The following is a 27,195-nucleotide window of genomic DNA, read 5'->3' on the forward strand; positions in this document are numbered from 1 at the left end:
GGGGGGGATTTCAGAGGCAAAAAATGCTGTATTCAGGGTATAAGACACACCCAAATTTTCAGCCTCTTTTTTGCGGGAAAAAGGTGTGTCTTATACTCCGAAAAATATGGTACTTCGTTCTGAGAAAAAGTGGCCAAGGTTACGCAGCTGGCTCTATGCCAGAAGCAGAACTAGAACTAGAACCCAATCTGTAGTCTGCTGCCTTATACGGTACTTTCCACACATAATCCTATGCTTTTTTCCCATCATGACATTTATAAAATTTGCACCCACATAATTTTTTTTTTTTGGGGGGGGGATAAAACTAGAGTGTGGCAGGGGGTATGAGGGAAGAAAATTGAAGTGTCTTCGGTCAATATATCTGACGAAACCATTATACTGGGGGATTAAATGAGATAAGAATTTAAGAGATATGCACAAAATCACATTAGCCTAAATCCAACTAATACTACTTTTCAGGGTATTAATTTCATTTATTCTATTTGCTCTCCCTTCTATCCAGATATCCAGTCTGCACTCACTCCTCCCTAAAGGAGATCCTCCTACTTTATATGATATAATCCTTCCTTTCTGAAGCTGTAATGAGATGTCTTTGCTTAATCACATTTATTTCTCCTCCTTCCCACTTCTCTCACTAATGTGCTTCAAGGCCACAAAGCTGCAGATGCTCATACATTAACTCATATGCTCCAGAACCTCAGCATTATACTGACAAGAAGGATGCTCAGACAAACTGTAGTGAAGGAAAGCAAGATATGTAAAATTAGGTATAAACAGGAAAGCTTGGATTGGAAGCTGAACTGTTGATTTAACAATAAGGCAACAATTACTTCATAATGTGTACAACATGAAAAATTGTACACAAGGTCCAATTACTTTTAATCGATATGACTGAGAGGCCCACTTTTTCATATTAGTTCTATCTTGTTTTTTGTATAAAATCCTGGAAAAATATTACAAATTTAAGAAGATAGTACAGAAAAATAAAAATATATCAAAAGACAATGCAACAAACATACGTAATCAATATTATTTAGCCAGCTATTTTTGGAACCAAACAAACTAGATTTATCTAAAGAAGATGATACTTTTAAGTAAATGTGCAAATTATTGCAGTAAGTCTCATAATGTAGAATAAAACCTGAGCTGCACATAAGATCCCAGAAAAATGGCTCTGATATTAAGTTACCTGGATTTGCATGGGAAAGGGCAGGAACTTTCTTCTACCTCTCAGTTATTCATAGTGAAAATAGTATTATAAGGGAAAGCAAATTTGGGGAACATTTTCATCAATATGCCAGGAGCACAATTTACTTCAGCCACAAACTCAGTCAAGAGCGACCATTTCCTTTTCTCGATTTAGATAGGTCCTTCTCCTGGGCTTTACTATCAGCATTATAAGATACTAAGCCTGTACTAAAGGATTAGTGCAATAATTGCAACAGAGAAAGATAAACGAAGTGAACACAGAAAGACTAAGCAATTCAGGTATTAAGCATATTGCAGTCCGTACATGCTTAACAATCACTTGTATTTTGCATTTTCTTCTTTCACAATCTATCAATCATTTAAGAGTCAGGATGCAGAACTTCACCTAATAACTTACCTGCAGGAGTTAATACCTCCCACTCAAGAAGGAAAGTATCTGAGGGAGGATGTCTTATCATTAAACCACTTATCAGCCATGCATGGTTCTATATATCAAAGAAACTTAATAAATAAATATCAGCATGTACACCATATAGTGGCTTGGTGGCAAATGGCAAACAATGCAACTGCTTCAGATTCAGCTGAAGCTGATGACAAATGATGGAGCTTCATCAGCTGAAGCTTCCAAGCAAGTCTCTTCCAACATATTATAATAATTTAGTATTCAATTTATCAATATATAGATCTGTTTTAGAAGATTTTAGAAGACACCAAATTACCCACTTCTCCTTCAAGGGAAACAGAATCCCTGTTAAAACAGATGCTTCAAGAAAATTATATAATGTCTATAACCTGCCAGGATCCAGCCCATTATTGTGTTCAGGCCTGTGCAACACCTCATTGGCAGATGACATTGTGAAACAGAATTTGGGTAATCAGGATACTGATGAAATGTCATTCTAAATCTCCTAATAACCAGCATCTTTATTCAGACATCAAACAATTGTAAGGCCCATGTGGTAACCCATGGTTACCTATCAGCAAATGGATTCTAGGAATCCAGAACTACAGACAGAAATAAAACCCATGCAGCACTATGTTATCAACTGCCAGGGCCAGTCAAGAAGAAATACTGCAACAAGTATCAAAAACTATTAAGGTCAAGGAGAATCAATGAGGTCATATTTCCTCTTATTTAGAACTCTAAACAAAGTGTATTGCTTATATAATCAAACCATTGTTTGTTCTTTGCATGAAAATGCTGCAGAAGAGAAGATCCCTAAAACACATGTTTCTAGCTCATCCACAGCGGCAGCAAAAGTTGAAATTTTAAGGGGTCTTAATATAAACTAAGTGCTTCTCTGACTCCCAAACGAGCTTATTGCTCAGCCTGTTTTCCAAGCAAAGGGTCTCTTACAAAATAAGTAAATAATTATGCCCAGCAGCCAGTTAATTTTCAGTCTGTGATCTGCTCTCTGGTCTCAGAAAGCTTACAGGGTAATAAGAATGAACCATCACTTCACACAGATACTAATAATAATAAAAGTCAGTGGAAGAAAACCATAAAGAACACAGATTAAATGCCAAATAGCTTTCAATGCAATCAATGCAAAATCATTTTAAAAAGAATATTGCTATTCCAGCTGAGGTGACTCTTTGGGGAAAGAGTATTAATGACTAAATTACTGTTAGAGCAAGGACAAAGAGTGTCTCCAGGTGATCTTTCCAATGATAGATGACATGACCTTCACCTCCCAAAGCTCAGGAAAAAGCCACAGGCTGCCACTGACATATTCTTTCCCAGCATACCATTATAAGAAAGACATTTGAAGGCCTGCTAATTTGTCCTTCACATTCTGTTTATTTTATTAGATCATTTATAACCTCCCCATCAGAGTAGAAATCCTTCCAAATCTTTTAGCAGCCCAGTCACTAACCGATACTTTCCTCGGTGGCCAATGGGTCACGGAGGAGTTCAAGAAACAATGATAGATAAGGCCTGTTCAATGGATTCCTTCTTCCTGTAAGGAAATGTTATTAAAGAGCCAGAGAAATGGAACTGACAGAAATGAAACTAAGATTTAGAGTAAGAGTAAACCTAAATGTTTCCCTAGTGGTCAAATGAGCCATGTAAGAAACAAAGGGAAGCTAGGAGCACACCACAATGTGTTTCAGGAATGATGAGAAAGATTCCAAATTGGACAAAACTTTATGATAGAACTATTTTATGTCTCCACACTAATGACTAGCTTGTGAAAGAAAAAATGATTTTTTTTCCTATGGCCTAGAGAAAGAGGAAAATGTTTATTTTGTTATTTATATTATTTTCTGCTCATGCAACACTCAAGGGGCCTAACCATCTAAAATATAATACTGTAATTCAATCTATGTAAGAGCATGCAAGTCAACAGTCTTTGTAAGCCTCAATGAACTGAACAAGCAAAACATTAACAAAATGCAAATGGCATGTTGATCAACTGTTTGTAAATATGATTGTTCATAAAAGAATGCATTAAAAATATCATTAATATGGCACTACCTCTTCAAAGATGATAATCCTGGCCCAGCATCAGTTTTGGAAAATTATATGGCTTCGATAGGCAAGAAGGGACAAGGCAGTACAATCCAATCACGTTCAATCTTTTATTTGCTTGTACTTAATGGACAGAATCTTGCTAAAGTGAATCTATAGCTTTCTAACCTACTAGATCTATTCTGAGAGATTCTAGGGTTGGCTACCATGAATCTCTTCCCCAACAGTCTCTTTCTGGGAAGGCTCAGATTTGGCAAAATACACCCCCTCTGCTGCTGCAGATATTTTCATTTCCATTACAGCAATGGGCATTGTGATACCCATGCCAGTATAGGTATCCTTCAGCTCTTATAAGCACTTACTCCAGCTTAGTGCCCCAGGTCCATAAATTTCAGTCTACACAGTAGCCATGCTTCTTGGAATAATGGGAGTTGTAGCCAACCCATCTGAATCAGTGGTGGGATTCAAAAAAAATTATTACCGGTTCTGTGGGCGTGGCTTGGTAGGTGTGGCTTGGTAGGTGTAGCAGGGGAAGGATACTATTATGTACTCAGCTGAAGAAAACTAACTGAGGCGATTTACGCAGGAACAGAACATGTTTATTGTTAACAGCAACTACTGACAGAACAGAACAGTGCAACTCCAGTCTGACAACTATTTATAGTGCAGCTGTCAACCTGGCACCAATCAGAACGAAGCCAACTCTTGCTGACGCCGCCTGCGCATCTTGGCCAATCCAGGCAACTGCTGTTGTTGACATCTTGTGGTTACCATGGTGCTCCAAACACCACACCTCCCTCCCCCAAGAATGCGCAGTTGTAGTCGGCTAGATAGGCTGGCTGCTGCCAGATCCTTTCCGAGTGACGCAGTTCCTGGGATGGCGCAGGAGGAGGAGCTGGCATTCTGTCAGGTTCGGAACTATGATGGTCATCAGGCAGTTGTGGAGACTCCGCTCTGGACGATGGCTGCGGATCCACATGTAAGTCACCCGGCGGATATTCAGCAGTAGGGTGCGCGTGTCAACTCTCTGTGTTGACATTCCATGCAAAGCGTCAGTGGAGCCAGATCTCAGATTGTAGTTGCTGGGTTAAGATGAATGAAGCTATTGGATAATGTGATTTATGACAGACTGAAGGGAGGACAGAAACCCGGGCAAAGTTCAAAAGCAGATAAAGAAAGCAAAAAAGATGGCTGCGAATAAGAAATGCCTAATGAAGAATGCCTAATGAAGCTGTTAATAAATCACTGCTTTTTGTATTACAATGTTGGGTCGCTTATTATGAAGCAGGCATCGTTAGGGTACTTTACAGCGTGCTTGGATTAACTTTTGGAGCTTGGCTAGGCCAGCAGGTGGTTTATGGTGTCTCGTTGACAGGTTGGAATACATTTGCAGGGGAATTGCTCACAGCTCGCAGCGGCGCAGATGATCAATGTGATGCCGCCATTGTCAGCCGTCGTTCAGAAGGACTCTCTAAGAACAAGGTCCTGTTATTTCAATTATGGTGACCGGTACCCAGGTTGTCCCGCAAAGTTATGAGCGAAAACCCTGTCCCCCTTAGAGAATTCTCTCGTCTGGTGAGCCCTTGGTGGCGCAGGGAAATTATTAAACTGAGGGTGAAGCCTATCAAGTGTGATTCGGAGTTTCCTGCTCATTAAAAGCTCAGCAGGGTTCCTGTTAGTTACCGGGCAGGGAGTCGAGTGCTGGTACAGCAGGTATCTACAAATTTTGTCCTGTATGTTTCCCGTGGTCATTCTTTCCAAAGCGCTCGTTCCGCTCAGCCATTGCTGGCTGGGTAGAAAAGAGTTGTCAACACCTGCCGAACCCTTGGCGCAGCTAGGAAAACCTGGAAACTGGCTGCAATCCATTGCGGCCCATTGTCCAAGACTATGATATCCGGCAACCCATGGCATCCGAACAGTTTTTTTAAAACCCTAATAGAGACTTCTGCAGTGGTAGTGGTCATGGGAACCACTTCCACCCATCTTGAAAAAGCATCCACTACCACCATAACCTGGGTGCCTTGAATAGGCCCAGCGAAATCGAGGTGCAGCCTCGACCAAGGCCCTGTGGGTTCTTTCCACTCCCTGGGTTCCACCACGGCCGGAGCTGGACGGGAGGCTTGGCATGCCTCACACTGTCCTACCCATACCTTTATGGCCTCATCCATTCCTGGCCACCACATGTAACTGTGCCCCAGGGCTTTCATATACACAACTCCTGGATGTCCCTCATGCAGCCTTTGTAACACCTGAATGCGAAGAGTTGTCGGAACAACTACCTGGCTGCCCCATATCAAACATCCTTGGAGTGCTGATAATTCCAGCCACCGCCTCCCAAAAGGCACAAACCCCTCAGCTAAAGGGCCAACAGGCCACCCCCCCTGCATACCCAGTACAAAACCTGGGACAAGACTGGGTCGCGCTGAGTATGGGTTGCAATGTCCATAGAAGTGAGCAGCAAGTGAAGGTCCTCAACCACCAGTACGTGGGAGGTCGGTGCTGGGTCCTGTACCTTTAAGGGTAACGGACAGCGGCTCAACATGTCGGCATGCCCTACCTGCTTAACTGGTCGATGTTCCAATCGATACAAATAGGCTGCCACGAACTTTGACCATCTAGCATGCGGGGAGATAAAATGGGAGAAGTTTGACGATTGCCCGCAAAAATCCCCAAGAGGGGTTTATGGTCAGTTACTAAGAGGAAGTGGCAGCCGTACAGATAGTCATGAAAGCGCTTAACCCCTGCCAACGCCTCTTTATCAACTTGACTGTAATTCCTTTCAGTCATCGACATAGTGTGGAAAAAATAAGCGATAGGAGCTTCCTGGCCAGTTGGCAAAACATGAGCCAGGTCAGCTCCTATTCCATATGGGGAAGCATCACATGTAAGAGTTAAAGGCAAGTTGAATGAGAACAGCTGAAGATGTTGAGATGCTTCACGTCAGTGAAAGCTTGATTCTCCCTGTATCCCCAATGCCAAATAGTTCACTTGTTCAGGAACCTATGTAAGGGCTCCGCAATTGAAGCTTTGTGTGGTAAAAAGTCCACATAAAAATTAAGTAGCCCCCCCCCCAAAAGCCTGTAATTCCGATTTAGACCTCGGGGTAGGTGCCTTATGGATGGCTTCGACCTTTTTTGACATGGGGTGGATGCCCTTACCATCGATTAAGAATCCCAAAAATTCCACAGAGGGAACCCCTATGTGGCATTTACTTTTTTTAAGTTTGAGGCCGGCTGCCCTGAACCTATTGAGGACAGCCCATACTTTAACGATGAGGACAGCTCTGCAGATGCCAGCAATTAGGACATTGTCAAAGTACGGAATGACTACATCCAATCTCTAGAGCAACTGCTCCATAAGACTCTGAAACAACCCTGGGGTTATAAACACCCCAAATTGTAGTCTCTTACAATGGAAGGCGCCCCTATGGGTAACAATTGTCTGGGCATCAGCTGACTGCTTGTCCACAGGCAATTGCTGGTACACTTGAGCCATGTCAAGTTTTGCGAAAATACTGCCTCGTCCCAATGAGTGCAACAGGTGTTGCACTACTGGGACGGGATATGGATTCGAATTTAGCGTTTTATTTAACGTCAATTTATAGTCAGAGCAAATTCTTATCGATCTGTCGGCCTTCACAGGGGTCACTATGGGAGTTTCCCACTGTGCATGGTCGATGGGCTCAAGAATTCCTTGCTCCATTAGCTTATTTAATTCAGCCTCTACTTTGGCCTTCAATCGTACAGGGGGAACCCTGGGGTCTAACGGCAAAGAAATGGGGGTACCTTTGTAATTACCCAAAACATCATCAAAAACATCATCAAATTCACTAGTTAGGTCCTCAAAGTCCTCAGCCCCTGTAACGGAGGGAATCCTTCCACAGTGAGTCCCAAAGGCTGCAACCAGTCAATGCCTAGAACCGAAGCCAGCGGCTTGGCCATGACGATAGGGAGATGATCTTTGAAATTCTTGTGCTCCACCAGGACAGAGGCTTGACCCAGGACAGGAACCAGGTTGCGCTGGTAGTCTGCAGGCGGCAAGTAGACTTTTGAAGTTCCTCTCTGCGGAGGGACAGCACTAGTTGTTGCAAGCATGGCCACAAAATGATTGATTTGGTGGACCCTGTGTTGATTTCCATCCAACAAGGACTTCCCTCAATACGAATGGTCATTAAAAACTTAGAGGTTTTAGGACAACATTCAGAAGCGATTTGGACATCCCGTGCGTCTTGGTTTGAATCACCAGTCACGGTAGCACAGCTGGGTTGCAATGGGGACGTTCTCTTGGCTTGGTTCTTTTTATTGTAGTGACAGCCGGGATGTTATGCCTGTTGCAATTTAGTGCGGCATACAGCAGCCAAATGCCCTTGTCTACCACAACGTCGGCAAATAGCCTTTTTGAAATTGCAGCTAGAACGGAGATGTTTGCCTCCACAACTCAGGTAGCCGTCATTAAGAATACTGTAAAAGCTCCATTCCAACCGCACACTAGGGGAAGGACACTGTAAAATCTCCATTCCCTCCCCACTCCAGGGGAAGGTTACTGCAAACCTTCTGGGGGTGGGGCAAACCTACTGGGGGTGGGGCCAGTCAGGGGTAGTATTTACCGGTTCTCTGAACTACTCAAAATGTCCGCTACCGGTTCTCCAGAACTGGTCAGAACCTGCTGAATACCACCTCTGATCTGAACATACATACATACATACATACATACACACACACACACACACACACAGACACAGACACACACTGTTTCATAATGTATATCCTGAGCTGCTGTAAACCTCTGTTTAATTTGTTTATTTACACACCACAGCATAAGCATAGACACTGAAAATTCTATAAAAGCACTTTCCAAATCTATGAAAAGCTATTGCCACTGCCTAGCCAAGCCATTACCCTAATGAATAACTGCAGAGTGTTTGAATGAAGCTTGAACAACATTAGCATTGGCTTTTCTGAATAATCTATGCATCCAAGTTTCATTAATTTTAGTGTCAATTTAGTAACCATGCCCCAATACAAAAATGCATTCATGGGCAGTGTTTAATACAGCTTAAAATGTTTTTTTCATTAAAACCTTGTTGATTTGTATTAGGGATTCTCACATAAGAGAATTACTAAATCCATATTAATCAGTCTGGATTACAGTTAATACTCTGGTTAATACAGATTATTTTAACATGCTTTCCAACAATAGTAAATAAATAGCTTTTTTATTTTGTGACTGCTATACTTAAAACATGTACCATTCAAACTTTATGGGTTTACCCAAGATTATAAACTGTGAAATTCAGAATTTGTATCCTGATATTACAACATCTGGATAAGGCATGTAGGTACTCTTTGTTTAGCAACTGCCTTGTATAGTGACTACAAATACAAGAGTAATAAATGATAGTAAACAGTAGTAAAAAAAGCATTTTTCAGCCACCATTTTTACACCTAACATCAATCCACACCAAAATGAGAGTAACACTTGTGTTGCTGCACAAAATAATTTTATCTGAATGAGTTGGCAGCAATCAGTGATGTCTGCATCTCTTTCTCTCCCAATCAAGTGGTTAATTTAGTGACTGTCACCTAGCAACCATTTTGCCATTGGCTAAATGAAGACAATCTGTGTACAAGCATTTTTCAATTATTTTATATAAAACCATTCACATACAGTATATGTTCCTACAGCCTTACAATATAATACACTGCTATACTATGTACTATGCTGTACTATGTTGGAGATCTGTCATTTTTTTCAACTACTTTTTTTATTAAGTAGCACCAAAAGAGCAATCTGTCATATTTTTTGGAGTATAAGACGCACCTTTTCCCTCAAAAAAGAGGGTGAAAATCTGGGTGTGTCTTATACACTGAATACAGCATTTTTGGCTTCCCGAAACCCCACCCCCTTTGCAAAAATGGCTGTGTATAGCCTTTAGGAGGTTTCCAGAGTGCTCCTGGGCGCTGGGGAGGGCAAAAATGAGCGAAAAATAGGCAGTTTTTTGCTCGTTTTTCCCCTCTCCAACCCCCAGGAGCACTCTACAAGCCTCCTAAAGGCTATGCATGCCCTTTTTTTGAGAAAAAAACAGGCCATTTTTGGGAGGTCTGCAAAATGCAAAAACTTTTTTTAAAATTTGCCTCTTCAAAATCTTGGTGCGTCTTATACTCCGGTGCATCTTATACTCCGAAAAATATGGTATTTGCCATGGTCCCTATGTCATGTCATGAAATTCATGTCATGAATTTCAACTTCCTGGCAAGAGAGACTAATCTCAGTTAAGTTTCCTCTACCAACTTTGCTATGGTACATGTTCATAAAAGGTGATTGAAAAATGTGGGGAAAAACCCTGTGTTAGAATTTGACTATTTTGTGGCAGAATTAATTGGGAGGGACAGACAAAATGCTACTAACCCAGATACCTTGCCCAATGATTTCATGCCACAAAACCACAGTTTAGTCATATATATTTGAGTCAGTCTACCGGTGTGTTTCAATAAATCTTCATTTGTCTACATGTTTTCTATTATACGATCTGATTTTTATCAAGATGTTTTATTTTATTTATTAATTCACTCTATTGTCTGTATTATTCGAAAGCAACTCTGGGTTTAGAAATCTGTCTGCAAAAAATATAGTTGTTATAGTGAGGTTCCTGAAATGAATTAGCAGCACTCATGACATTCTCAGTGGCATGCGTGTTTCTTGAACTTTCTTCTTGTGACTTTAAGAAAATGTTCCATAAACAGGATCAAGCAAGGCATTCCTTGGTAGCTTAATCATAAACTGTGAATTTGGCAACAATTCATAGTATTTTTTTTGTATAAGAACCTGATAATTACTTTTCACACAAGAAAAAAAAATTAGCACTTACATAGTGATAATAGAGTTAACAGCGCAGTTGCCACGTATGATGTCTTACCCACCTTTTCCCTGCCTGAGATATTACCGCTTTTGCATGTGTTTAATTCTTCATGTCTAATCACACTGGTTTGACACCTTCTGCATTGTGACCCCTAGTTACAACTAGTATTTCTCATCAGATTAGATAGGTCTAGCAGAAATATGACTTTCTTTACACTCTAAATTGTTTTATCGCAGAATAGTAATCAAGATAAGCTACAGTACAAGGTGCTCTCTTTACTTTGACTACTGTATTTTAAAATATGCTTGCAATTAAATAAGTTGAGCTTGATTTATTTATTTGTTTATTTGTTTGTTTATTTATTTATACTCAGAAGCCTACAAAAGTACTAGGACTGTGCGCCACTTTATATTCAATGACAAAAAAGTGCTTCAGAGAAGGAAGGGGTACCAGAATGTTCAGAAGCCCTCTGAAACTGTGAACCAGTGGCTAAGTGTTGGACCAACAATAGGAAGACTTGGGTTTTAGTCCCCTGCCCACTGCAGAAGCCCTCGGGGGGGGGGGAGCTGTTGTGGGGGGAAAAACAGGGGACTATTTTCACACCTTGAACCCCTGGATAATAGGTGGCATATTAATCTAATAAATTAAATGAATTCCTCAATCAATGCATGTCTATTCCTGGAATCAGGTGGCAGATACTGAAATAGGTTCAGGGTATGAAGAAGCGAACAATAGGTGAACTATAGAAAGAATGGGGAGAGGGAGGAATTAAAATTTTGAGCTGAATACAGAAACAACAGCAGACTTTATATTCTAATATTTTTGCAATGCTAAAATCATGAAAAGAGAGGTGGGGGGAACCCTTTGACAAATTTTATTCCAGGAAGTTGAGGAATTGGTACCGTATGTACTCACCAAGTGGGGTGTTTTCTGCTTATCGTCTCGGGCACTGATTCTTTCCTGTTGGAGGGCAGCATCCCGGCTCTCGCAGGCTGCCTCCTTCTCCCTTTTTGCCAATCGAAGTAGTTCCTCTTGGACCATTGCTTGCTCTTGTTCATACCTGTACAGAAGAAAATGATCAGCAGCTATTAGCTAAAAGTTCTCAAATTATGAGATGCAAATAGATGGGGGAGAAATGGAGGTAGTGACAGATTTTACTTTCCTGGGCTCTAAGATCACCGCAGTTGGGGACTGCAGCCAAGAAATTAAAAGACGCTTGCTCCTGGGGAGGAAAGCTATGGCAAATCTAGATGGCATACTAAAAAGCAGAGACATCACCCTGCCAACAAAGGTGCTTATAGTTAAGCCTATGGTTTTCACAGTTGCAATGTATGGCTGTGAAAGTTGGACCATAGAACACTTCTCTTCACTGGAGAAGACTCCTGCAAGTCCTCGGACTGCAAGTGATCAAACCGGTCAGTCCCAGAGGAGATCTCCCCAGACTGCTCTTTAGAAGGCCAGATCCTGAAGATGAAACTCATATACTTTGGCCACCTAATGAGAAGGAAGGACTCACTGGAGAAGAGCCTAATGCTGGCAAAAGAAGGGGACAACAGAGCATGAGGTAGCTGGAGTCATCAAAGCAGTCGGAGTGAGCTTAAATGGACTCCAGAGGATGGTAGAGGACAGGAAGTTCTGGAGGAACGTTGTCCATGGGATCGCAATGGGTCAGACATGACTTCGCAACTAACAACAAGTCTTGCTAGATCCATGAACTGGTGTCAGTAGGTCATCACTGTACATTGCAGAAAGCAACAGAAATTAAATTCCACTGCAATGAAAAACCCAGTCAACATATGGGATGATCATGGCCAGTTCTAATGTTCAATGGTTTTCCAAGGAAAAGGATAAAAGATGTAAAACAATTTGTAGAAGCTTGAACTGTGAAATATTTATATTGTTTCTTTGGCTTAAAATGAGACTTTATAATTAACAAAGAAATATTTTTTAAAACTGACAAATTATTTTACAGCACCATAACTCTAAAAACATAACATCACAGTCAAAATGAATATGCTCAGCCAGTTTTTATGTAAATTCTAAAGTATGAAATATTGGTTTATAATCTAAATGTAGATATTATAAATATTAAGAGAACCCACTGTGTTCCATTGTCATTTTTTTATACTTGATAGTTGATATTTTCTGGTCATATATAGTGAAATTTGTAAGATTTTCTGCCAGGAATGGTATTTTACAAAGTGCTCAATTTATTCATGTAATGGAATGAGAATAAATAAACTTGCATTATGTTTTAACCAGCTTACTCCAGTCTTAACATACAAAGAAAAAAAATAGGGCTCAGTTTCAGTTGTAGTTTTAGATAGGGCTGTACTCCCTATAGTAAAGGAATTGTGAGTTGCAGAGTCTGTGAGATTTGTGGTTCCTATTGAAGTAGCAAACAGAAGCTAGTGCCTCTACTCCAGTTACAGCATACAGAATACAGCAATCAAAGTACTGGGCCCAATTTAAAACGCTTGCCATTAACTAAAATTCCTATCAGGATTTTGGATTATCTTACAGATTGCCTTATACTTTATTGCAGCCATACACCTTCCCCAACAAAAGGCTATTGTTCTCCCAACAGGCTATGGCTCTCCACCCTTCTAAATATACCTTTAATACTTAGTCCAGGTAAAAGTCTATTAGTCTATAAAGTAATATACAATATACAATATAAATACACTTCTAGAGTTCTTACTCTTATAAGCAGTGGTGGCACAGTGGTTAGAGTGCAGCACTGCAGGCTACCTCTGCTGACAGTCAGCTGCCTGCAATTTGGCAGCTCAAATTTCACCAGCTCAAGCCTTCCAAATAAAATGAGGCCTTCCAAGTAAAATGAGGTCCCAAATTGTTGGGGGCAACATGCTGACTTTGTAAACTGTTTTGAGAGGGCTGCAAAGCACTGTAAAGCGGTATTTAAGTCTAAGTGCTATTGCTAGTGCTATCGCTACTCTATTTGGGATGAGATGTTGCTTCAGTGTGGTTGTTTTAGTTGCTGTTGAGCTCCCAGCAAAGGTCCAAGCAGAACTCCCACCATTTGACAAAAGCGTTGGACTTGATGACCAATGCTTTTGTCAACCAGATACATGTGTTCATTAGGATTTATCTTGTGGTAGTAAGAGCAGCAAAGAGCTCTTCTCCATTCACACTGTGTCCAGCATGTTATAGCCTGTCAGCCACTGGCTCCTCCAACAGCCAAATCAGAGGAGGAGGAGGCATGGGAGTCAGGGTCAGTATCAAGGCAACCTGAGAGCTCCAAGGGGGAAGTGGGAGTGGATTTGACAGAGAGAGAGAGAGACAGAGGCGGAATCTGGGCCGTCTGTCAGCCTCAGATGGAGAGTCAACAGCCCCCAGATCTGAAGGTGACTGATGAGGAAGAGAAGGAACAGCTGGGTCCAGTGCCTGACACGAGGATGTGCACAAGTCAGAGAAAAGGAGAGCAATGGAAATCCAAGGGCTGATTTTTGGGAAGGAAGAGCCAACGCTAACGAAGCCCCACCCTAGCTCTGGGGATAAAAGGGACTAAAACTACCCCCCACGTTAAAGGAGGCATCTTCTCAAGAGATGACCCTTGAACCCAACCATATTTGATAACATTTGTCCAGTCTCCAACCTTTTCTTTTGGAAGAAAATTGTTGAGAGGGTAGTGGGCACCATGGATGAAGGAGATTATCTGGCTCCTTTTCAGTCTGGGAGTAGAGGACCAAAATGGCATTGGTACCACTTGTGGATGATCTCTAGAGGACTCAGGATAAGGGTGCAGCAACCATCCTGGGCCTTCTAGATCTCTCAGCGGCTTTTGATACCATTGATCTTGGTATTCTTTTGAAGCAGGTTCAGGGATTGGAAATGGGAGGCACTGTTTTGGAGTGGTTTTCCTCCTTTCTTCTTTTGCCCAATTTCAGTTGGTGTTTGTGGGGAGAAAGGTCAATTCCTAGAAAGGTCCCTGTAATGTTGGACTCCACAGTGCTTGGGTCACTCTCCTCTCCTATTTAACATTTAGGATTTTTTCAACAAAGGACAAGAAAAGACTTTCTAGCATCTAGTCATCTTGGGGAAGGAGAATTCTGTTTGTGGTTTTTTTTTCAGGAACTTTCTATTATTTTAAATTAATGTTATTGCTACTCTACACTGTTATTACACTGTTAATGTTGCTGTATGTGTGCATTCTTCTATTAGTTTTGACAGAATAAAATTTAAAATACATTTTAAAGAGAATTTTAAGAGGACAAAACCATCAAAGTGGTGACTTAAACATCATACCTCTTATACAGTTCCTCCTTTGCTTCAGAAGGCTTTTGACCAAAACTTTCTGTGGTAGGTGGACAGATCCCTGGACAAATGAAAACAAATATTTATTATATAAAAATAAATTTTCCATTTTGTTTTTATAGGAGGTATAAAGACAAAAAAAAACCAAAGACACTCAGCTAAATTACAAAATATCTACTGTATTTCAGAAGAAACAAAAAAGCAAATCTGTGAAATCTAAAATATTGGGTAAATAAATTGCTTATGAATTATGAACATGCTGAAACATTCCAGAGTGCCAACAGGAATAATGCAGAATTCTCACAACAAAAAAGGCTATTACAAAGTTTGAAAAAAAATCTAACAAAGCATATTATTACAGCTGTGAGGGGATCATATATTAATGTAAATAATATTTCATCATAGAACATGTCTCTAATAGTATGAAACAGATTCATTAATTTATAAGTCATCCCTTAAATAAAAGGCACACAATACCTGTGAACACCTTAGATTTTTCTTGAGATTGCTGGTCTTGTTTAGGTTGGCTTTTTTCCTTCATTCTATTTACTACATCTTCAGAAAGCTAGCCCAAATAAAAAAATAGTGGGAATGTAAGAAAGTTTACGTTACACATTTTCTTAAAAGTTATGTTTTGATTAGTGATAAATACAATTGTCATGGTTTATGAATTACAATGGATATATTCATAAACATTATTAATCCAAAACCTGAAACAATAAATTCTGTTTTAGCATGGGTCATATACCATGGAGGAAAATAAGACTCACAGTATCATATGGTACTTACAAGAAATTCAGTGTTAGTTGTAATATAAAAGTACTTACAAACACATAAAATAATTATTGACTGGTCAAAATAAATCATATGCTTGACTTGTCTTATTAAAGCTGTTATTAATTTGTCATGAACAGTACATAAGCAGATATAAATTGAGATATTTTCTTAGGCTTACTGGCATGTAATAGTTGTTAAGTCAGAGATGTCCAGCCCTGGAAGCTTTAAATCCTCTAGACTTCAACTCCCAGGACTCTTAAATTTAATTATACTAGGACCTAGAGCTGTGAAGGCAAACCTATGGCACGTGTTCCACAGGTGGCACGCAGAGCCATTTCTAAGAGCACGCAAGGTGTTGCTCTGTCAGCTCCAGGGAAGCCTCCTGAAGCCTCCGGAGGGAGAAAAATGTCCCAACGGGCAACCCAGAAGCCCATTCCCAAACTTCTGGTTTGCGTGTTGGGCTTTTTTCACCTTCCCCAGGAACCTAATAAGCCTCTGGAGCCTGGGGAAGGCGAAAAATGGACCTACCAGGATCTCCAGAAGTAGGAAAACAGTCTGTTCTTGGCCTTCGGAGGGCCTCCAGGGCGGCCTGGGGAGGTCATTTTCACACTCCCCAGGCTCCTAGAAAGCTGTGTGTGCATGTGCGGGGGACAGGGGGTCATGCACATGCGCGAGGGGGGGGCATTAAATTATGTGAATGGGCATGCAAGCGCACACAATAACATGTGCGTTCTTTTGGCACCCAAGGCGAAAAAGGTTCGCCATCACTGACCTAGAGTAAAATCCTACTTGAAGGGTTAAAACCAGGGACCACTTATTTTTTACAACTTCTCTTCCTGTTGATTAAGCAATGTCCCCTGTTGTAATGCCTGCATTCTTGTGCAGCTTCTCAGCTGTTCTTATTTTGCTCCCACTTATGCATTTTCAAGAGAGCCCTAAAAAGTGTTTTTCTTCTAAGCTCTTGAATTAGAGTCAGCCCCTCTAGGATGGGGATGATGTGAGTGATTGTTTCTCTTTTGACCACATGACAATTATACTTTTTATATAATTTTTTCTGAGTTTTAATTCTGTGGATGAAGAGGGGAGATGGATAGATGGATGTTGGCTTTTTACAACTAAGGAATTTCAAATTCTGAAATAAATGTACATGCAAAAAAATTCCAGCAGCAATTACTTCCATAAAAAAAAGTTTCAGGAAAGAATGCTCAGCTTTTCCCTTAGCTTTAATCCTGGAGTTTACCCTCCACCCTGAATTTTTGCACAGCAGTGAAAAAATATGTAGTAGTCAGTTCTTCATTTCAAACTGACTCCTTCCAAAACTGCTTTTTCTTGAGGTATCTGGCATTGGAGTTTTAACTTTTACATTCATGCTTTTATATTAAAAACATGTTATTAAATCTGTCAGTGGTTTACTTAAACTTCTGTTTCTTAATTTTGGAATGATCAATGACTTGCTATTTATACAATTTATACTGTATATGCTCCTTTACATTCTTTGTCCTCTAGAGAAAAAGTAAATAATTTAAATACAATTTAAATTTAGTTTGAGTTGTGTGGTCATAAACTGTTGGAGACATTGATTTTCCCTACTTCTAATAAGCATGCATTGTACCAGAAAGTACATAATTATATTTCCTATGTAGAATATACATTTAAAATGTTCAGAGGCCTTACTGAACATAGATTTGCGTCTATTTGCACATTAAAGGATTCAAGTCTTTTCTTTCTGGAGACACAACCACATATTTTTCAGGACTTTGGCTTGACCTTGCTAAAGTGTGCTAAGGGTTACCACCTTTGCCTATCATTTTTCATAAACCAGAGGGTGGAAGGAATTTGATCTTTTCCTGAGGTGCTTTCTCAATCTAACAAATGCTAAAGCTGGGTTCAAATCCTTCAGTAGCCTTTGGTTAAAAAAACAAAACCTTCCATCAAGTCATTTAAAAAGTACTTTCTTTTGAAAAGTGGTATAAAGGTCATGAGGATTATTACCAAGCTCTTTCCCGCATTTCAACAGGGACAGAAACCTTGTTATTACCATTTGTAATAACAAAGCCAAAGTCGGCAAGATACACTTCTGTTAAAACCACAAATTCTTTTTACTAGGACCTGGTTAGAAAAAGAACAGGGGTTTTTTTTTTCAACCTTGGCGGCTTTAAGAGGTATGGACTTCAACTCCCAGAATTCCCAAGCCATGTCAATGGATAGCAATAGATATCATGCTGGCAGGGGAATTGAAGTCCACGCCTCTTAAAGCAGGGAAGGGTGAGAAATCATGCAAGGTTGAACCTACAATTCAAACCCTGCCGCTTAGCACCCACACGCCTCCCCTCTGACGCCGTCCACCCACTCCACCCTCTGGATTCCTCCCACCCTCCTAAGGGTGAACCTCCACTCACTCTGATGCCCTGCAGCACCCGCACTTGCTCTTGCTCGTCCAGCTCGAAGGACACCTTCCTGCTGCCTTGGGTGCTCCCGCTTCCCCCCATAGCGGCACCCGGGGAAAAACACAGAAAACTCAGAGGCGAGTTCAAAATCAAGACAGCTACACAGACAGCACGCTTCGCTCCACCCGCTTTATAAACTGGCTCCTGGTTGGCGAGCGCGGATAAAGTCTCCAATAGCGCTACGCGGTCTTGGAGGCGGCCGTGAAGCATGCTGGAAGTCGTAGTCTTCCTTCTCCACATTCCCCTCCAGGGATGCTGCTGCTGCTGCTATTAAGGTAAAATAGATAAAATGACCCACAAACTGAACCGACTTCAGGTTATGTTTGTGTCAACGATTGGACCGGAGATGAGACGCATCCGAAATTTAGGTTTTTTTTTCAGATGACGGAGGCGGCTTGTATCTCAATGTGGAGATATATGCCTGCTGCAAATTTTAATTGCTTTTCAGCAAGACTAAACTTGCTTGCAATGCTATTTCTGTGTTTGTTTCACATAACCTATCAAAACCAAGTCATTGCTATCCATTGGCGCTGTATAGTTTGCAAATCCTGTGTAAATTTACAAGTCACCAGTAGAGGGACAGAAAACAAGCCAGCCTGCTTTTTATTTTCATTTTAACATATTACCAGAATGAAATTTCAGCTTTAATATCTGGATCAAATTCCTCCATCACACAGAACTCCTACAGATGGAAAGCAAATAATTGGAGCCCCCCCCCCAAAAAAATAAGCATTAAAAACACATGACTTGTCTTCCAATAATTTCTCTATTAAAATTATTTAGTATTTAAATATTGCTTGTTAAATATTGCATCGTTTTATAAGCCTCCCAGAGTTGCTGCAAAATTAAGTTGGGGAATATAGAAATTTAATTAATAAATATTCAGATAAGCATGCATTGCAGTGAATGCTTTATACACTGGCATTAAATGCAATTCTACAGAATATCTATTAGAAGGTTGCAATTCATTAACAAAAATGAGACTGGGTGCAAAGAGAAAAATAAAAGTGAGAAAATGATAATAAATAATTATACATGAATTAACTGGTAGTTAATATTCCAAATTGCTTCCTCTTAAAGTTAGTCTCTTTTTTGAATGATTGAAGTGACTTGCATACAATTTTAAATAAAATCTGTGGGCATCAAAAATGTGTGGCCTTCCAAATATTGACAGATTGTTACAAGCTGTGTATTGAGTCTCATTACTATACATGATTGGTTTTTTAATTTATAGCCTATCTTTCTTCAAGAGCAAAAGGTGGCATAATTCTCCCATTTTCTTTCTCATAATGTTAACTCTGTAAAGTAAGATCATTTGATAAAATTGTGACTATTTAATTATTCACTTAATTCTAAAATGTACTATCAACTACTAAGACAAACATAATGGTTACTGATACTAAACATACAGAGATAAAACATAATGTTCTGTAACTGATAAAATCCAATTGTTACTGGAGATTTCCATTGAAATACTTTCCACCTCTGATGAAAGGCATTTCATCCTTTCTTGCTTCTGAGCGTCCAAACATTTGTGCACTACACAATAAAGCTTCTTTTTTTCTAATTAAAATGGATCCATCAAATTTTGCAATTAAAAATAGATTTTAAAAAGTGGAAGGAGGAACATTTGTGCCTGTTCCAACCCAAAATAACAATTATATTTGAGATACTCGTACCATGTGTGGCAACCAGAATGCTTATGAAGTCATAATGAATATAAATGCCATTTATTTGATTCTGTTGTTCCTGATAGCACCTTAAAAAGGAATAAAAATTGAAGCTTCAAAATGCAAGGCACATTCAAAGCACAAACATTTAGCTGTTGTATTATAATGAAAGCTAACTGCCTCCAAGGCAAAATAATAGAATATTTGTTATCTGTTTGAGTACATGAAGCAGCTAATTGTAGGTTTAGGAGGAGTCTATTTCTTAATCTGTAAAGGGACTTGGCCTTGTATCACCATAGCAACCAGTATAAAGAAAACTTTCAATATTTACTAAACATGAAAAGAATAAAATTCAATTGTTTAAATTCAAAATCAAAGGGCTAGCTATTGCCTACAACAGTGTGTGTGTGTGTTTGTGTGCAAAATGATCAATTTAATAATTACAGTGGTTCTCCGTCCTCCACAGTTTAATTTTTTTACATACCTTTAAAAACACCTAATTCCAGACAAGTCTTGTCCAAAATGCAGTGGCAAGACTAGTTACTCAATATTGTAATTCTGCAATCTACACTAAATGCTGGTTACCACCTATAAAGCCCCACACCGCATAGGACTGGATTATTATTGGGCCACCTTCTTCCATGGGTATATGCCAGTCCTACAACTCCAATAGGGCGGGAACCATGTCATCTTAGGGGACCAAGGAGGCATGTCTTTTCCGAGGTGGCGCAGTGGTTAGAGTGCAGTACTGCAGCCACTTCAGCTGACTGTTAGCTGAAGTTCAGCGGTTCATATCTCACCGGCTCAAGGTTGACTCAGCCTTCCATCCTTCGGAGGTGGGTAAAATAAGGACCCAGACTGTGGGGGCAATATGCTGACTCTGTAAACCGCTTAGAGAGGGCTGAAAGCCCTATGAAGCGGTATATAAGTCTAACTGCTATTGCTATTGCTATGATGGTGCCTACTCTCTAGAAATATGCCACCTCTACCCTTATCATACTTATGTTCTTTTTATTTAAAGGACTTACTTGGCCACCTATCTCATACAATCATTCTGAGCAGCTCACAATAACCCATTAAGGAGCCAATTTGGTATAGTGGTTAAGGCACCAGGCTAGAAACCAGAAGACTGTGAGTTCTAGTCCTGCCTTAGCCATGAAAGCCAGCTGGGTGACTTTGGGCCAGTCACTCTCTCAGCTCAACCCACCTCACATTGTTGTGGGGAAAATAAAATGAGAAGGGTGTGTTGGATATGTTAATCGCTTTGAGTTGTTTGTAAAAATAATAAAGGTAGGATATAAATAAATACATAAAAATATAGTTAAAAACAAAGTTGGGCTGGTAAAACTACCTGAAAACTTCAGATAGTACAAAACATACAGAAATACAATCAGTAAAAACTTAGGGATCTAATGGCTATTGTTATTTAATATGTATTCTATCTCCCTTTCAGCCAAAATAATAACTGCCATGCAGAAATCTAAACAGAACAGCCAGACTTAAGAATTTATTTATTTTGCTTTAATATTATCAATCCGGATTCATAGGCTTGTTCATAAAACTGATTTTAGCATCTTAACACGACACTCATGCCTCCTTTTGAAGCTCAGGGAACTTTTTAGCCAATGTCATTTCTCGTTTTACTGTACAAGAATGAGCTTTTTCAGCAATTAAACAATCTCCTCCTCCTCTTGCTCCTCCTCTTCCTCCTCCTCCTCCTCCTCCTCCTCTTCTTCTTCCACATCCATCATTGGACATTGAGGATCACGTTAAACAATTAAACAATAGTGAATTGATTCTGGAAGTCCTTGAATATGATTGCAAACATTAAGAAACATACAAATTCAATTGAGAATGAGGGTGATGAAACTCATTAACTTGCCACTTGTGGAATATTACTTATGATCAATGTTTTCTCTTGTTTAACTCTTATGACTCTTATTCTGTACCCAATTTGAAAACTTGACCCTCCCTCTTAATAAACAGTTTTAGTTTGTGTTAAGTATTCAGGATTTGTACTGTTGGGAGTAGCAAAAAAAACCATTTTGCAAAATTAGACTCCCCCAAATTCGGGATCAATTTTTTATCAGCTCCAGGGCAAATGCAGGTACCCAAGTTTTAAAAGAAACAATACAATTTATAGTATGTTTTATTGTTTTGAATTTATATTCTGTGCCATTTGGAGTAATAATGGAACAAAGTACTAGTATAAAGTACTAGCTGCCTAGGTTTTTTTTTCATGCCCCATTCAAAATGCTGTACTGCTGTTTAAAGTCTAAAACAGCTTTAAATAATTGTATCCTGTAGCCAAAGACAACCAGAGAAATGTGATTTATTGTGGTTAAAGGAATTATTGTTTTCTCAGTTGTCCGTCAGCACCAATTTTGCAACTATTGATTTCATACTTTTTCATTTATCCAGATGTTTAATTATGGACCAGTGAAGTTACTGACATTTTTAATTGATTGTAGTATTTTATATTTCTACCGTCCTGGTATCTACGAAGATGAAATACAACTTTAATAAACAGACAGGAATTTCAAAAATAGTTCACTTTATTGAGCTAGAGGGACTTACTCAAAGCAAACACTGGAGAAAAAAGGCCTAACCTCTTTATATCTAGCTAAGCAACCTAAACTGGATCTGTTTCACATATAAATCCCAAAAGTAGTATGGGTAGTTCTCAACTAATAAAAGTTCACTGACCATTTGAAGTTACAATGGCACTGAAAAAAGTGACTTATGACCATTTTTGACACTTATGATTATTGCAGAATCCCCATGGTCACATGATCAAAATCCAGATGCTTGGCAACTGTCATGTATTTATGACAGCTGCAGGGTCCCACGGTCATGTGATCCCCTTTTGCAATCTTCTTACAAGCAAAGTCAACAGGGAAGCCAGATTTGCTTAACAACCACATTACTAGCTTAATACCTGCAGTGATTCACTTAGCAACTGTGGCAAGAAAAGTGATAAAATGGGGCAAAATTCACTTAACTTGCTTAGCAATGAAAAATTTGGGCTCAATTATGGTCATAAGTCAGGGACTACCTGTAATATAGTGATTGTTTCCTTCTTCAATGTACTTATCAATTTATATTTAAATAAATAACAAGGTTTAAGATTGTTCTTCTTCAAGGACATTTGTTTAATATAATTTAAAATGATATAAAACCCAGTTAGTTTTAGGCTGATGTGATACTGAGCCCTATCTGAAGGTGTGATCACAATCTGAAAACACCGCTCTAAAACATGAGCCAGATTTGAGGAAAATAAACTTAACAATGTCTTTTTTCCCTTAAAATAAAAGCATTTCATAACAGTATAGCAGTATATCTTAGGTTACGGGGGGAGGGGGGAGATTAGCAGAAAAATATGGGGACATGCAGGCAGATTATCTATGTTGGGGGAGATGTCTTCATTTATGTTAAAGATCATTTATTTTACAGACAAAAATATACATAGCTTTATTTTTAAAGTTTGTTCCAACATTTCATGAGACATGCAATACATTCACCTCCACAAACATTGTCCGTTTGTGGATGGTATTTTGCTCTGAAGATGGAAGGCATTATCTATATACACTTTAAAATCAATATACTTGGAAGAAGACATTTCTTTCGCTTAGTGCAGTTTCTTCTCAGCAGCAGAAGACAAAGGTAGATATATAAAGAGGCGTTTAACAATCGAGTCATCATGGTGATGAACAACAGGATTCTACAGTAGAAAAGTGATCGTAGCTGAGTGAATGACCGAATTTGGATGCGGAACATGGTTAAGTTAAAGTATCTGAAATGTCATCTCACCCCGATTCACATTACTCAAGATATCCATCTTCATATTAAGAATCCTTTCATTTCGCACATGCACCTTAACATGCCTGAAGGTTTCTCCAACTTTATTCCTTCCAGATCAGTGGATCTATAACACCAATCCACTCTAATGAGAATAGCCCATGTAAAGATATTGGGGCATTCTGGCTGGGGAGGAGAAAGAGATTGGGATACCCTATAGAAGTAGGGAATTGGGAAATTAATAAAAACTGATCAGCTGTCTGGGAATACAGGTTTTGTATGAACCAGCTCACATAACGCTGCAATAAATTCTCATTTCTGCACAGAGGGTTCCACCAGCCTAACTCCAATCAACACCATAAAGATTAATGAGGTGTCAATTACAAATTATGTAAGATTTCTTGCCACAAGACAATAATGCTGCTAACACCAGGCCAACAGCAAAATTAAAGACAATTTTTTGTTTTCTATCATATCAAACATGCTAATCTTCATTAACTACACATCCATATAGCAGTTGTAAGCACTAGTCTTCTTTTCTGAATTTAGATCATTTTGAAACTCTTAAAATCAAGATCTTGTATACATTGGTGTTGGCTTGGCAAGCAGAAATTACAAATGGCAGAATTTTCAGGAAAAAGGGAAGAGCATGTCTGAATTCAGTAGACAAAATATTATTTTTTCTTTTTGTGTCTCAGTTCTAAAGTGGTTTCCTTAAAGCAAATCCTGTAATTTCAAAGAAAATTGCTGTGAGTTTCTGGAATCCTAACCTTATTCACCCATTTGTAGCATAAATGATCCTGAATTAATGCCATTGTAACAACAGGAAAAAGACATTCTGGTTTGTCATTCTTATTTTATGGAATATTAAATCCAATTAGCTGTGCCTACATTTGCCTCCTAGCCAGTCTCTATTCAAATAATTTTACCCACAGTTCGCACACTATTAAGGGTGCCCATAATTATGCATTTTCCACTTAACCTTACAGGCAAGAACATTAACAACAACAAAAGCTAGGCATAATGCATGGGCACAAAATGCAAGCTTTTAAAAACATTTTAGATATGCTATTTTTCTTCTTGCCTTCAAAGTATAGCCAATCCTATATTATTCTCTTTCCAAAAACATCTTTATTATAATAAAAGAAATTAACATTCTTTTACTTTATTAATCTCACAGAAAAGCCCTTAGAAGTCTTCCAAATTCAGGCACTACCAACATCACTAATGCAATCATCAGCCAAGTGTTACCAAAGGTTCCAGAAAACCCAGGTCAACATTATAATACGGTCCTAACCTTGAGGCCCAGACCACAACTAATATAAAAAGCTTGTCTTTAATCTAGACTTCATAGTCACTTCGGGTTTGTATTCTATTTAGATGCCATCGCAGGCATCAATAGCAAGCTGTGTAAAACAGATTCCTAAAATATTTCTATTTGCTCTTCTACCCTTTTCATTTTAGAATTTCCATCCAAGCCGTTTTCTCCCTACTCAATCCTATTTGCACAGAAGTGGTCTTACAGTACATAATTCCATAACACTCACTTGGCTACATTCTCATTCTGAAAATTATACAGTGTACGAAACATGCCTGCATGTCAATAAATCACAGTAGTTCAGTAGCACAGTAACATGTTCCAGAGACCTTTCTTTGTTGACTACTCTCCTTCCCTCTCCTTCTCAATGTTAAGTTCTTTTTAAAATACAATATACTCCCAACTTCCCTGGGAAGAATTATGAGATGCTCAAAAGCTTCTACAGTTCTCTCATCTCCATTTCCAGCATAGGTCAGTTGCCCAAAATGTAGGAACTATGCTCTTATCTTCCAGTTCCAAAGTGAAGATTACTGCCGGGAAATTGAACTTGTTGGGAATATAAATAACTAAATCAAACCTTAAAAAAAAAATGCAAACAAGGCATTCCAACCTTAATTTCAAATTGTTTGTGTTTGGGTGTATATCCGAAGGAACAGTCAATATTCCTAGTAGAATGTGCACTTTATCACGAACAAAAGGTGACAAACGGTCTAACCATGTAGATTTGGAATGCCAAGAATATGAAAAGTCAGCATTTATGCGTGTCTGAAATGAAGCTGATCTGTACGTTGTCTCACAAAGATGAGTATTGTCCAGGAAGACTACAGTTGCCAATTTTATGTTCCATACAGAATTTAAATATCTTTAAAAAAAAACACCTCCAATGAAATAGAAGACAAACACATTAGAGTTCCAAAAGATTATCTGAATGGAACAATGGGCGCAAGAGAAAGTTATTATTTCAACCACATCTGCCTTTAGGAGTTAATGGCTTTCCATCGGTCACTGTCAATGCTATTGATGCTGCCCACATGGTACGGCATGGAAGCTACATCGTCCAGGTATGCCGTGGTGTCAATCTGAGTGTTGGAGTAGAAGCCAGAATCTAGCCCTTCTTTTTTGGTTACCCCATAAGCATGGGGAAGATGCACATCAACATCCTCAGGTTCATCCACCTGGCATTTATAGGAGAAGAGGATCTTTGGTTCAGACCTAAAATAGTGAGAAAGAAAAGGAGAAGTTTCTCTAGTTCTGGGTCTCTATTTGAATTAGGTTACGTTTTGATGTTTATATGGGCCGAGGTGGCGCAGTGGTTAGAGTGCTGTACTGCAGCCACTTCAACTGACTGTTATCTGCAGTTTGGCGGTTCAAATCTCACTGGCTCAGGGTTGACTCATCCTTCCATCCTTCCAAGGTGGGTAAAATGAGGACCCAGACTGTGGGGGCGATATGCTGACTCTGTAAACCGCTTAGAGAGGGCTGAAAGCCCTATGAAGCGGTATATAAGTCTAACTGCTATTGCTATTGCTATACTTCTAGCACTGGGACAAGAAGCTCTGGTACTATCTAACTTTAGCAGGCATAAAAATACTTATATCTAACTTATCAAGTAATAAAACAGATGAATGCTTTGCTTGCTCTAAAAATCACGTTATGTATATTGTAATTAAAATTAAAACCACCCAGAGTAAACTGTTCAGAGTTAAATATGAGATGGGCAGCTGTAGGAATTAGAATTAATTAATTAATTAAAATACCCCCCTCAAAGATGGTGAAAATGTTGATTCAGAATGCACATTTTTATACTCTCAGTTAATTACCACAATGTTCAGCTTTAAAAAAAATGATATATGCCTGTGGCATTATTTCCCTGCGCTATCTGCTACAAGGAACAGCTGTGTGAAGCAGAAAAAAGGCTGACCGTCTGCTCTTTTAATAGGGAGATTACCAGCTGATGAGGTTTGTACATTAAATTCAGGAACCATCTTCTTTTTCACTAAGCAAATCAAAAGCTAACTATAAAAAATATGTAAGTTCTGAACAAATCTGCCTGGACATAAAACAGGCAGAATAACTGATCAGCAATTTAAGAGCAATTTAAATTATTTCAAGTATTTCTCAATTCCCCCAAGTGGCCACTAGATGGCACTCTAAATTCAATAGATATTCTTTGGTAACACTGGCAAAAAGAATTCCTGGTATTTATCAACTCTGGGAATTAGAATTGCTTTGTTCTGTTCACCAATTTAGCTAAACTGCACTTTACTTTTTTTATGGCCTTATTGTCTCCATTTCACAGAGCAACATAATGTATATGTGTTGCTGGCTGGGAAATTTTGGGAATTGAAATACAAGACTGAGAAACATTG

The 27,195-nt window shown here is 39.2% G+C and overlaps 2 protein-coding genes across 3 annotated transcripts in view; both read right to left on the bottom strand.

The window, feature by feature from the left end:
* Positions 1-18,177, bottom strand: part of CHCHD6 (coiled-coil-helix-coiled-coil-helix domain containing 6) — a 230,450-nt gene extending 212,273 nt beyond the window's left edge. The window contains exons 1-4 of the mRNA XM_087707812.1: positions 17,993-18,177; positions 15,294-15,381; positions 14,808-14,877; positions 11,457-11,601 (exon numbers count right to left, since the gene is read on the bottom strand). Of these exons, the coding sequence (XP_087563938.1) occupies positions 11,457-11,601; positions 14,808-14,877; positions 15,294-15,381; positions 17,993-18,082 (393 nt within the window). The 5' untranslated portion in view covers positions 18,083-18,177. The remainder of the gene's footprint in view (positions 1-11,456; positions 11,602-14,807; positions 14,878-15,293; positions 15,382-17,992) is intronic.
* Positions 18,178-22,243: 4,066 nt separating this feature from the next.
* The window catches only part of TPRA1 (transmembrane protein adipocyte associated 1), a 35,899-nt gene continuing 30,947 nt past the window's right edge, over positions 22,244-27,195 (bottom strand). For both annotated transcript variants that reach the window (XM_087708975.1, XM_087708974.1), the window contains one exon: positions 22,244-26,038. In XM_087708975.1, the coding sequence (XP_087565101.1) occupies positions 25,804-26,038 (235 nt within the window). In that variant the 3' untranslated portion in view covers positions 22,244-25,803. The remainder of the gene's footprint in view (positions 26,039-27,195) is intronic.

The sequence above is a fragment of the Thamnophis sirtalis genome, unplaced genomic scaffold (assembly GCF_051295495.1).
Source record: "Thamnophis sirtalis isolate CommonGarterSnake01/CBP01778 unplaced genomic scaffold, rThaSir2_p1.2 scaffold_3, whole genome shotgun sequence".
Taxonomy (NCBI): Eukaryota; Metazoa; Chordata; class Lepidosauria; order Squamata; family Natricidae; genus Thamnophis; species Thamnophis sirtalis.